The sequence below is a fragment of the Trichechus manatus genome, unplaced genomic scaffold, assembly GCF_000243295.1.
Source record: "Trichechus manatus latirostris isolate Lorelei unplaced genomic scaffold, TriManLat1.0 scaffold00113, whole genome shotgun sequence".
NCBI lineage: Eukaryota > Metazoa > Chordata > Mammalia > Sirenia > Trichechidae > Trichechus > Trichechus manatus.
In genome coordinates, this window is record NW_004444049.1 from 5,344,781 (window position 1) to 5,356,379 (window position 11,599).

General features: G+C 60.8%; 3 protein-coding genes across 3 annotated transcripts; 1 reads left to right on the forward strand and 2 right to left on the reverse strand.

The window, feature by feature from the left end:
* Positions 1-419: 419 nt before the first annotated feature.
* Positions 420-1,398, reverse strand: CCDC85B (coiled-coil domain containing 85B). The gene has a single exon (XM_004383717.2). It carries the CDS (start codon positions 1,261-1,263, stop codon positions 655-657), a length of 609 nt encoding a protein of 202 aa, XP_004383774.1. The 5' UTR covers positions 1,264-1,398; the 3' UTR covers positions 420-654.
* Positions 1,399-3,207: 1,809 nt separating this feature from the next.
* FIBP (FGF1 intracellular binding protein) lies at positions 3,208-7,485 on the forward strand. The gene is made up of 10 exons (XM_004383718.1): positions 3,208-3,413; positions 3,617-3,815; positions 4,028-4,154; positions 5,193-5,293; positions 5,777-5,910; positions 6,249-6,357; positions 6,427-6,490; positions 6,750-6,836; positions 6,925-7,022; positions 7,363-7,485. The coding sequence occupies exons 1-10, from the start codon at positions 3,329-3,331 to the stop codon at positions 7,430-7,432; spliced, it is 1,074 nt and encodes a 357-aa protein (XP_004383775.1). The 5' UTR covers positions 3,208-3,328; the 3' UTR covers positions 7,433-7,485.
* Positions 7,486-7,831: 346 nt separating this feature from the next.
* CTSW (cathepsin W) lies at positions 7,832-11,167 on the reverse strand. The gene is made up of 10 exons (XM_004383719.2): positions 11,057-11,167; positions 10,707-10,791; positions 9,725-9,838; positions 9,176-9,330; positions 8,971-9,067; positions 8,804-8,884; positions 8,542-8,667; positions 8,313-8,377; positions 8,022-8,231; positions 7,832-7,942 (listed from the first exon to the last, which is right to left on the reverse strand). The coding sequence occupies exons 1-10, from the start codon at positions 11,141-11,143 to the stop codon at positions 7,832-7,834; spliced, it is 1,131 nt and encodes a 376-aa protein (XP_004383776.1). The 5' UTR covers positions 11,144-11,167.
* Between the last annotated feature and the right edge of the window lie 432 nt (positions 11,168-11,599).

Genomic DNA, 11,599 nt, shown 5'->3' on the forward strand with positions numbered 1-11,599 from the left:
GCTCTGCCTTATCTCCTGGATTGGAGAGAAGAGTGCTCAAGGATGCAAGTGAAGAGGGTACCCTCCTCCTGCTCCTCCTCCAGGGGAGGGCCCACAGGGGAGCGATGGTATGCCCCTTCCAGCCTCAGGGGAGGCGCACTGAGTTCCAGGCCCCCAACACCTGCTTCCTGCCCCATTGTCTTGGACAGGAAGGAGCCGGGAAGTCACATCAGGGCCTGGATCATGGCCTGTCCCACAGCCCCACAAGGGGAGTCAGGGGCCTACCACGGTCCCCTATCCCACCCCAGCCTCGAGGTGAAGGGGGATTCAGCCACCTTAGCTCTGCAGCCCCTCCGGAGGGGAATGGGACCCCGTCTCAACACCCCTGCCCTCGTCCCAACCCCGGCGAGTCCCAAACAGACGCTGCTCAGGCCGCGGGCTCCGCTTCCATCCCAGTTTATTAGCCCCCACCCAGCCCCCAGCAAGTCCCTCCGTTTCAGCCTCCCTGCGCTCCACCAGCGAAAGCGAGCGGTTCTCTTCAGTGTCAGGGTTTCTCAGTCCATGCAGGCCGCCCCTCGGGCGAAGCCGGGGCGGCGCTCCGGTCCCGAGGTCCACCGCAATCGTGGCGCTCGGGGCGCAATCCGGGAGGGCGCCGGTGCCTAGGAAGCAGCGCCCTCAGTCATCAGGGGAGCAGGCCAGGGGCAACTGATCGGGGCTGCCCACGCTGCCTGTGCTGGAGCTTCCATCGCCCAGGTCGCGGGGCCCGCAGGGGGGCAGGGTGAGCTCCGGGGTCGGCCCGGGGCCAGAGCCCCCCGCGCCGCCGGTGCCGCCGCGGGGGCCCCACTCCTCGCCCAGCGCGAGGCAGAGCTCCTTAAGTGCCAGGTTCTCCCGCAGCAGCTCCTCCTGGCGGCCCTCCAGCTCGGCCAGCTTCTGCCAGCAGCCGCCCAGGTCCTCGCGCACCGCCCGGGACGCCTGGGTCCCGAAGAGCTGCCACTGGCGCGCGGCGCGCCTTCCGCGCTGGCGCTCCGAGTCCAGAAAGCAGCAGAGGTCTCGCAGCTCGCGGTTCTCAGCCTGCAGGCGCCGGTTGAGCTGCTTGAGCTCGCGGATCTCGCCCAGGTGGCCCTGCAGCTGCCGATTCACCTCCTGCATGAGGCGGCCGCGCTGCACCAGCGCCGCCAGGCGCGCCGCCTCCTCCCGCCGCAGGCGCCGCACCAGCTCCTCCTTGCCCAGCGCCGCCATCTCCTCGTCCGTCAGCTCCTCCAGGCCGCCTGCCTCGGCCTCCATTGCTGCTTAGACCACTGGAGCATCGCCCGCCGCCGCCGCCGCCCAGGAGCCCCACGTCGGCCCAGCGCCGCTAGGGCTCCGGCTCCGGCTCGCGGGCGGCTAGCAGTGACCGAGATAGCAAGGCTGTCGCTGCTACCCGGGGGTGGGCACGCGGCAGGGAGCGCGCCGGGGCGGGGCCGGGTGACGTCACGGGCGGACAGCCAATCCGAGAAAGCAGCTCCGGAAAGGGGCGGGCCTAGCACAGAGGCCCCTCCCCCGCCCACTCCAGACCACGATGGCCCTGACTCTTCCCGGACCCTGAGCCCCCGCGTTCTCGTCCTCCGCGCCAGTGTCAGTCCGAAGCCAGACGCTTCGTACCTCTCAGTTCCGGACCTCCTCAATCACGAGCCTAGGTCTCTTGACTCCTTCTGGAGAACCAAGACTCGGGCGTCGGCCCCCGACTCTCCTGCCCACTCCGGGACGGAACGCAAACTGATCGCCTTCCCATCCCACATAGCTTAGTTCGAACTCGAGAGTCTCGGCTCCCTGAACATCGCTCCCAGCTCCTCAGAACCCCGAGTCTAAACGTCCTGGCTACCGGTCAGCGTACCTTCCCTCCCACGGAGTGTTTCCTGCCCGGGGGAGGGGCATACAAGGGATTCGTTTGTTCAGTAAACGTTTAGTGTGTACCAGGCCCATGCAGAAACAAACTTGACCAATATCCTAATCCTGTTCTCAAAGAAGTCGCAATTTGACAAACAGGCTGGGTTAAACAAGAAGAAGATGGGGGGGGGGGCGGTCTTAAGGGCTGCCAGAAAGATTTCCTAAGAGGTGATAGGAGAGGGGCTGAAAGATGCATAGGACTTGGCCAAGTAAAGAAAGGATTATTTCAGGGAAAGTGTCTTCCGCTGACTCACGGCACGGTGAAAGGCACTGGTGCCTGAAAGGGCCTAGCTGTTTTAGGAACCGTGAGGGTAGTTTGATGTGTTTTTAAAGGTAGGTGCATGGAGAAAGTGGAGCGAGAGTGAAGAGATTACAAAGGTAGCCGGAAGCCAGATTCTAAAGGGCTGTCAACACCAGGCTGGGAAGTTTCCACGGACCAGCAAGGATTTTAAGCAGGGGAGTAACACAATCAAATGTGCATTGGTTCAGGCTGCTCTGTGTGGGATGGGTGGGGAGGAGAGGTGTAGGCAGGGAGATTAGTAAGAATACTGTGGCCATGGGCAAGGAAAGCTATGCAGGTCTGGGCTGGGGCAGTGCCAGCGGGGGTGGAGAGGAGGAATCAGATACTAGAAGTATCCAGGAGGTAAAATCAGCATAACTGAATGTGGGGAGAGAGGAGTCTGGGAGAACGTTCAGCTTTCTGGTATGAGAATTGGGTGGATGTTGGGGCTGTCACTGAGATAGGGATGCAGGGCAGAAACTGATTGGGGAGGTCTGTCTAGAATTTGTTGAACTTGGGGGGATTTGGGGAAGGTGGCCCTCCGGATGTGGACTTCCTGGCAGAGCTCTGAGCTGCAGAATCAGAGAGGTCACTAGCTTGTGGGAGTGGTTAAAACCCCGGGAGCAGGTGAAATGACTCAGAAGAGGTGCTCGTTCTCAGGATGAGCGGAGGGGGCCCTAGCAAGGGTCCGTGGAAATCTAGCCATACACCTTTTTTGCGGAGGAGAGATTTAGGGTCGAGCCCCGGGAGACTCCTAAGTTTAGCAGATAGCTCAAAGTGGGAGGCCCCGAAGAGATCAGAGAAGGTGGCAGAAAAACCAGGAGGGAGTGAGGGCAGAGAGGCTGGAGCAGGGAAGGTTGGCCGCAGACCTCGACTCGATCGCCCTCCGCTAAAAGCCCAGGCGGCGGGGATGCGGGGGACGGAGGAGCCAGGTATTCCCCCTCCCCCTGGCAGGAGGAGTGACTCCACCGCCCCCGCCCCCGCCCCCGCCGGGTCTGTCCCGGAAGTGGTCCTTCGCTGGCTCCGGGTGCCCGGAGCGGAATCTCGGCGCTCCCGGAAGTGGTTCGGCGGCAGCTCGCCCGGAGCGGGCGGTGCTCGCTCCTGCTTGGGGTGCTGCAGCGGCGCTCGGTCCTGGGCGTCACCATGACCAGCGAGCTGGACATCTTCGTGGGGAACACGACCCTCATTGACGAAGACGTGTATCGCCTCTGGCTGGATGGCTACTCGGGTCTGTGTGTGTGGCCGCCTGGGGGTCCCTTCCGGCGCCGCGGTTGTTTTGGCCGGGGCAAAGGGCGGGGCCAGGACTTAGGCATCCCTTCGGAAAGTGGGCAGGGGGCTGGGGGTAAGAGGTGTCTAGAGATTGGAATTGCGATCCCCGGAGGGCCCCTGGGGTCGGCGAGGCGGGGCCTGATGCCGGCGCCCACTCCCCAGTGAGCGACGCGGTGGCCTTGCGGGTGCGCTCGGGGATCCTGGAGCAGACGGGCGCCACGGCGGCGGTGCTGCAGAGCGACACCATGGACCACTACCGCACCTTCCACATGCTTGAGCGCCTGCTGCACGCGCCGCCCAAGCTGCTGCACCAGCTCATCTTCCAGATCCCTCCCTCCCGGCAGGCCCTGCTCATCGAGAGGTGCTTACCTGGCGGGGTGGTGGGGACGCTGCAGCTAGGGTAACCGTGTACCCATTTCTCTGGCCGAAACTGAGGTCCTGGGAGGGGACGGGACTTACCCAGGCACTCAGAAAGTTGGGAACAGAGGGAGTCAGAACCCGGATCCTGCCAGGACCCCCGTTCTCCTTGTTTGTGGAGGTTCAGTGTGTTCTCTCCTCCGTGCTTCCACACAGGTACTACACCTTTGACGAGGCCTTTGTGCGGGAGGTGCTGGGCAAGAAGCTGTCCAAGGGCACCAAGAAAGACCTAGACGACATCAGCACCAAAACAGGCATCACCCTCAAGAGCTGTCGGAGACAGGTGGGCATTCACCCCCGCCCCCCCAACATTCAATCTGCAGTCTGCCCCTTCACTCCATCCATCCCTTTGACCACTGCCAACCCCCACAAATGTGCCAACAGCTTCACACCCAGTCTTCTCTCCACATCTTGTCCCTTCTAAGCTATCCCCTACTTTGGCCAGAGTGACCTTTCAGAAGCCCAGATCTGATCATGACTTTCTCCTGCTCTTAAACATTCATTGGCTCCTACTGCCTCCTGAATAACAGCCACACTCCTTGGCCTTGACCTTTAGTATCTCCATGATCTGGTTCCTGCTGACCTCTCTACATTTCCCTACATCCGAGGCTTTCTTTTTATCATGCTGCTCCTTCTCGCTGGAGGCCACTGTTCTTGGCTATATCTACTCCTTGAAATCCAAAGCAGGGGGTCTGGTCTGATGCCACCTCCTCCACAGGTCTTCCTGGTGGTACCAGGGAGAAGTAACCCATCCTCTTGACCCTTAGTGTCTTTACTCTGTGTCTCCTGTGAGCTCCCTGAGGACAGCTTAGCACTGTTTGTCTTTGGGCCCTTGGAGCTTAGCCAGCCGGGTCAGTTCCAGCACAGGCTCCTGGGGGATTAGGGTTGAATTTAGAGAGAGGAGTGATGAAACGGTTATCCAAGGCGAGATGGCAGAAGCTAATAAACATTTGTTGAATTGATGTTGTTATTAGTTGCCATCAAATTGATTTCAGCTCGTGGCAATGCCATGTATGCAGAGTAGAACTGCTCCATAGAGTTTCCAAGGCTGTGACCTTTCAGAAGCAGATCGACAGGCCTGTCTTCCAGGGTGCCTCTGGGTGGGTTTGAACGACCAACCTTTAATTGAGTGCTTAACCGTTTGCACCACCCAGGTACTGCGTGTTGAATTGATACGAGACACTAAGTTGTCAGGATAAGAGGTGCTAAGTCAGCATTTGTTGCCAGGCTGGGTGGTTAAGTGATAGATGGATGTTCAGTAAACAGTTTATTGGGTGAGCGCCTCTGACTGGTCCTCCTTCCTCGCCTAACTGCCCTGCAGTTTGACAACTTTAAGCGAGTCTTCAAAGTGGTAGAGGAAATGCGGGGCTCCCTGGTTGACAACATCCAGCAGCACTTCCTCCTCTCCGACCGGCTGGCCAGGTGAGGGGCCAGGTGAGAAGCCAGCCATCCCCCTTCTTGCACACTCATTCCCTGGGCCTTGAGGGTGGCCCTCCTTCCCCACCCCGTCGCAGCCCCACCGACCTCCCAGCTGTGCTGGGGGTATGATTACCCCACTTTTGGTCTGTACTTTGGACCGGACTGACCTGGGTTTGAATCCAGCCTGGCCGTTGGCCAGCTGGGCTGTTGTGAAGGTGAAGCGAGACACCGCGTCTAAAGCACTTAGAAAGCGCTCAGTGAACGGTGGCCGTTGTCCTTGTGATCTCTGCTGTGTCCCTGCAGAGACCTTCCCTCTGCACAGACGAGGAGACGAGGTCCAAAGAGAAGTGACTTGAGACAGGTCACACAGTGAGTTAGGGCGGAGAGGGACCAGAGCTCGGCAGTCCGGCCAGAGTTGCAGGTGGGGAGTGGCCTGCTAAGAAGGAAACTCGGGCCCTGAGAGGACCTGCTCTCCCCTCTCTGCAGGGACTACGCAGCCATTGTCTTCTTTGCCAACAACCGCTTTGAGACTGGGAAGAAGAAACTGCAGTATCTGAGCTTTGGCGACTTTGCCTTCTGTGCTGAACTCATGATCCAGAACTGGACCCTCGGAGCTGTTGGTGAGGCCCCCCGCTGAGATGCCAGGCGCTCAGGCCCCTCCCCACCCTCTCAGGGCCTGGTTCCCACCGGTGGTTTCCCCTGATGGCCCCAGTTCCCAGCATCGTTTCTGCAGAGTCGCACAGGCCACCTCTACCTATAGTCCAGTTGCCCCGCACACCTCTTATCTGCGGAGGGCCCATTGCTTCTCTGTGTGGCCCGGGGCAAGTCAGCCCACCTCTCTGAGACTCCCATTTCCTCTTTGTCCCGTGGGCACAGTGAGGTGGTGGGTGAGGAAGGCTCGGACATCGTGGGAGGGGTTGTATCACCCACCCCAACTCCTCTCGTGGGCCCCGCGCAGACTCCCAGGTGGACGACATGGATGTGGACTTAGACAAGGAGTTTCTCCAGGACTTGAAGGAGCTCAAGGTGCTAGTGGCCGACAAGGACCTTCTGGACCTGCACAAGAGGTGAGCTTGGGGGGTCCACAGGGCGGGGCCTCAAACGGGGACTTGGGGGCTGACCCTGTCTCCCTGCAGCCTGGTGTGCACTGCCCTCCGGGGAAAGCTTGGCGTCTTCTCTGAAATGGAAGCCAACTTCAAGGTCTGTGGCCCAGTCCAGCCTCCGCCCCTTGGGCGTCTTCAGTCCCAAGTGCATCATCCCCACTGGCCAACTCTGGTCATGCCCGAGAGTGACGGGTGGGTGGTGCTGCTACTCTCTCTGCAGGCCTTTTGAGGGGGGTAGTTGGTTGACTGAGGGAAGTGGATAGATTCAGGGAGGGGCCTGTCCCTCCCCCAGCCTCTGGGCTCAGCCTCCAGCCTTTGGGGCAGAAGGCAGAACTCCCAGGATCCCTGCCCCACAGAACCTGTCCCGGGGGCTGGTGAACGTGGCTGCCAAGCTGACCCACAATAAGGATGTCCGAGACCTGTTTGTGGACCTGGTGGAGAAGGTGAGCCGTCCTGCCGCTGCCCTCTGAGCCCCAACCTGGCCTGTCCCTGGGCTCTACTATATGCTAGTTGTTCCCCTTGGGCCCCCAGTTTGTGGAACCCTGCCGCTCTGACCACTGGCCACTGAGTGATGTGCGGCTCTTCCTGAATCAGTATTCGGCGTCCGTCCACTCCCTGGATGGCTTCCGGTAAGAGACTCTGGCCCTCCCACCAGTGTGGCCTCGCCAGCCAGCCACCTGCCAAGGCTACCCTCCTGTAGACTTGGGGTTCCTCGCCCTGCCACCCTGGAGTTGGAGTGTTCTCTCTGTGGACCAGAGTCCAGAGCTGTGTGACCTTGGGCCGGTTACTTAATCTCTCTGCCTCCGTTTCCTAGTGTGTAAAATTGGGGTTGATGCTTATACCTATCTCGTGAGGACTCTTTGAGGAGTAAACGAGTTAAGGGACACGAATAGCTTAGAGCGGGGCCTCACCTGGTGAGTGTTCAGGAAACATCCGCCCTTGCTGTCACTGTTGCTGGTATTGTTCCAGGTACCAGGCTCTCTGGGACCGCTACATGGGCACTCTCCGGGGCTGCCTCCTGCGCCTGTACCATGACTGAGGCCCCCTCCACCGCCCTGCCCACACTGACAATAAAGTTGCCGCGAGTTTGGAGACTGATTCTTACTCCAGGGGGAGCCTGTGTGGGAGCACACGTGGGTCCACACGTGAGTGTGTGCACGGGCACGTCTCTGAGTGTCGGGGTGTGTGTGTGTAAGGACGTGTGTACGTCGGCCCCACGGAGACGGGGAAATGGCAGGAAGGGAGTGGTGCGTTCTCATCCACCATCCCCCCAGGCCAACTAAGTCCTCTTAGAAGCTGGGGGTCTTGTCTTAGTTTATTCAGGCCACAGGCAGCAAATCGGGAAGGTGGGCAAAAACCTCGACAGTGAGGAGGCAGCTGGCACCGCGGGAGAGGGCTGAGGAGTGGCCGGGCGGGCTGAGGGAGTGGCCGGGCGGGCTCAGGGAGGGCAGGAGACGGAGAGCTGCTTAGCTGGTTTGTCTACACGCGCCGTGAGCGGGTACTTGGTGATACCGCAGGCATTGCTTCCTCGGTGCATCCGGAAATAGCCCTTAGGAATTAGTGGGCATCAGGGCTGGAAGGTGAGGAGGGGCCTGGCCTGCCCCACCCGCACTGGAGTGCACACCCACCTTCTCGCCCCATTTGGGCCCCCAGGAGTTCTTCAGGATCCAGTATGGGGTGGAGCGACGAGGACGAGTCAGGGCTCCACCCTGGGACGCCTCTGCTGGCATCCTTGCCACCGACTTGGTCTTGCCAAAGCCCATCAGCAGGACAGAGTGGTCCACAAGATTGGGGTTACAGGTGGTGGGTGTGGCCCTGATCACACCCTCCTGGTAATGCTGCGGGGGGCGGGGGCAGAGGGGCTGAGTTTGGGGCAACCCTCCTGTGTGTGCCCCCCCCCATTCCCTGCCCCATCCCACCTGCAGTAGCTTCATGTTGATGGTCACGGTGATGGGGCCGTGGGTGGCCAGGTGCGAGGCGATTGCTGGGGAGTGGAAGGTGGGATCAGGCCCTGCCTGCCCTGAGGCCCTGCTCTGGGCACATGGGCTGAGAGCGTGCTGGGGGCTTCTGTTCGCCTCTCTCCGTCCTCCCATCTCTAGCACGCTCTGTCCTGTCATCCCCCCTTCCGTGTCCCCACCCTGCCCTCACCCTGCTCATTGTCCATCAACATGATGAAATCCTGGATCCAGGCCACATTTTTGTGCTTTTTGGCCTGGCACTTTTGGGCTTTGTCGTCCCCCCGGAATGGGTAGTCCTTTTCGCTGGCCAGGCCGCCTGGGGAAGAGAGAAGCAAGACAAGGTGGAGACAAGGCTCCCAAACATCCCCCCACCCTTGCTGTAGCTCTTGCACCCTAGGCCCTCTCATCCCCATGCCGCCCCCTGCAGTTGCCCGGAGAGGCGGGGTACTCACTGTTGTTGAGGACAGTTATGAACGCATCCCAGACAAAGCCACCATTGCAGCCGTTCCCGCAGCGGTTACAGTCAAGTAGCTCTGGGGATAGAAGGAACAGCCTGGGTGGCCAGGTCCCCGGTACCCTCCTCCCCGTCAGACACCCAGCCCGCCTCTCCCAGCCGTACCCTGCACGGAGACTTCCACGGACTGACGGTGCTTGATGCCCCACAGGGCCTCAATGTTGCCTGCCGCGGCCATGGCCCAGCAGCATTTGCAGTTATTCTGGTGGATAAGAGGGTAGGGGTAGGGGGACAGGTGCCTGGGCCTAGTCCCCTTCTCTCCCTCCCACCACGGGGGCTGGATTGGGCCCGGCTGGGGAGGGGCAGATACCTGGTTCCTGACGGTTTTGGTGACCTCAGCCCACTTCCGCCAGTCACAAGTGGAGGGCACTGACTTGCCCCACTCCTCAGGCACTACCTTGCTGCTCACGTTGGGGACCCTTCCAGGCGCTTCCTGATGCCCATAGACCTGGGCAAACTCCTCCTCTGGGGACCAACAGGGCCACTTGAGGCCACAGTTTCAACCAGCCCTCCCCCAAGTCCTGCCTGTCCCACTGCAGCCATCCACATCCTTGACCACTTGGGCCCCATAACCCTGGGAGGCAGAAAGGCAAGGAAACAGGTTAGAGAGAGGCCAGGCTCCTTCCTGCGGTGCTTTCCTTGCCCTGCGGCCTTGGTCCCTGACCTGCGCTGTAGGTGCTGGGCCCTGAGCTCCTTCCCCTGCGCCACCACTGGACCCTGATGTGATTAAGCACCTGGTCTGACCTTCAGGGTCCTTTGCTGGGAATGGAAGCCCACAATCTGCCCTGCCATCTGCCACTATCCCTGCAGAAGACTGCTTTCTCACCCACCACCTAGGGCCCAGGAGGGGTTCTGGTACCTGTGAGGTCACTGAATGGGGTCACCCCAAACTTGGCTGTGCCCAAGTCCTCCTCCTGCAGCTGCTGAGCCTGGTCCAGGTTCCGGGCAAATATGTGCAGGCGGCGGGCGTGCTCTGGGTCAAAGGGGGTTGTCCTAGGCTGGCTCCCAGACCCCCAGGGCAGGAAGTGGACATGGACTGGGCATCCTCACCCCACCCCCGCCCAGATGAGCGCTGGCTCCTCTCTTGTAGCCCCGCAGGCTTTGCTGCAGACCCGTGAGCCCAGGAAGTGGCTGCCCAGCTCCCCAAGGTTAGCTTTTCCGAGGAGGCAGTAAGGGGGGCTTCTCTGCCCACCCTGGGGGTAAACCAAGCAAAGAGTCTGGACAGAGTGACTCAAAAGGAAAAGGTAGGTGGCTGAGACTGGCTTCCTGTCATACTGCTCTTCACACCTCTGACCACACAGATCTAGCAGGGTGGTGGGGGGGCAGCACAGACCCATGGCAGGCAGCCTCAGCTGAAAGCCCCCACAAACCACCCTCTGTGGGAGATGAGACCCAGCCTGGGGGGAGGGGAGGGCTGGCTGCTCTTGGAGAGGGAGGCCCCAGCTTAGGGACCAAATGGGAACCCTTGAGTATCGGCTGAGTGAACACATGAATAGACCTGGTCTCCTGCCCACTTCCCAGAGTCACAGGGATGGAGCTGGGGAGGCAGAAAGGCAAGGAAATAGGCTAGAGAGAGGTCAAGCTCCTTCCTGCGGTGCTTTCCCTGCCCTGCAGCCTTGACCCCTGACCTGCACTGGGCTGCTAGGACTGGGGCAGACTCCAACAGCTGCCACCTGCCCCCCAGGTTCCATGCATGCAGACGGGAAACCAGGGATCCACCCCAGCCCTGCTGCTGTCCTGCTGAGTGGCCTTGGCCAAGCGCATTTCCCACGTGATGCCTCAGTTTCCTCATCTGTTAAATGCGAGGAGGGGGCTGGACTGATACACCTGCCCAGTGTTACCTGATGGGCTTGAGTAACTCCGGTTGTACTGGATCTGGAACAACGTGAAGACCTCTTTCAGCTCCAGTGGCTGGGGACCTGGGGCCTGGCAAGGGACCAAGGACCGAGGGGGTATGGTGGGGTCCGTTTTGGGCCCCCACCTTGGCTCCAGCCACACAAGGACTGGGCTAGGGGGTCGCCAGTTAGCCTGCTCTGTCTCCTCGTGTGAGCTTGGCCATGTCAACCCCCTTCTAGCCTCTGTTGCTCCCTCTGAGAAATGGGAATGACAAGCCAGTTGTTTCTGGGAAGGGGTGCACCCCAGGCATGGAGTAGCAGAGGGACAGGAAGGGGGAGCCGGGTAGGGTACTTACCTGGGCCCTGAGGGACCCCCTGATGCTGTGGGCCAGGCAGGCCACCAGCAGAGCCCACAGGCAGGAGAGGTGGGCAGTTGGCGACATGGTGGTTCAGCCAGGAGTGGTGGGAGCAGGAAGTTGTGGAAACCAAGCTGAAGGGTAGGCAGGGGGTGGGGCTGGAGAACCACAGAGGGACCACCCACCTGTGGGGGAGGTGGACCCGGAACAGGAGGCCATTGACGCCAGGCTCCTCAGGCCTCAGCTTTTGTCTCCACATGGCCCTCTGCCTGCGTTCCTGTCGCCCACCCACCCCTTTTCCTTTATTCACCAGTCTCTGCTCGCCTGTCCTGGGCAATGCTGGGGATAAGGAGACAGGGGAGACTGATCCTAAGTGGACAATGACAGTATATGCAGTGAAAGAAGGCTGGGGGCTATGGGAGCCACAGGCCCCTGACAGCAAGGCGAGGATGGAGGGCGGCCAGTGCCCCCGGGGAGCCACTCTGGCTCATACTACGAAGCGCAGTCAGCTCAAAGGTCACCTCCTTCAAGAAGCCCCCCTGC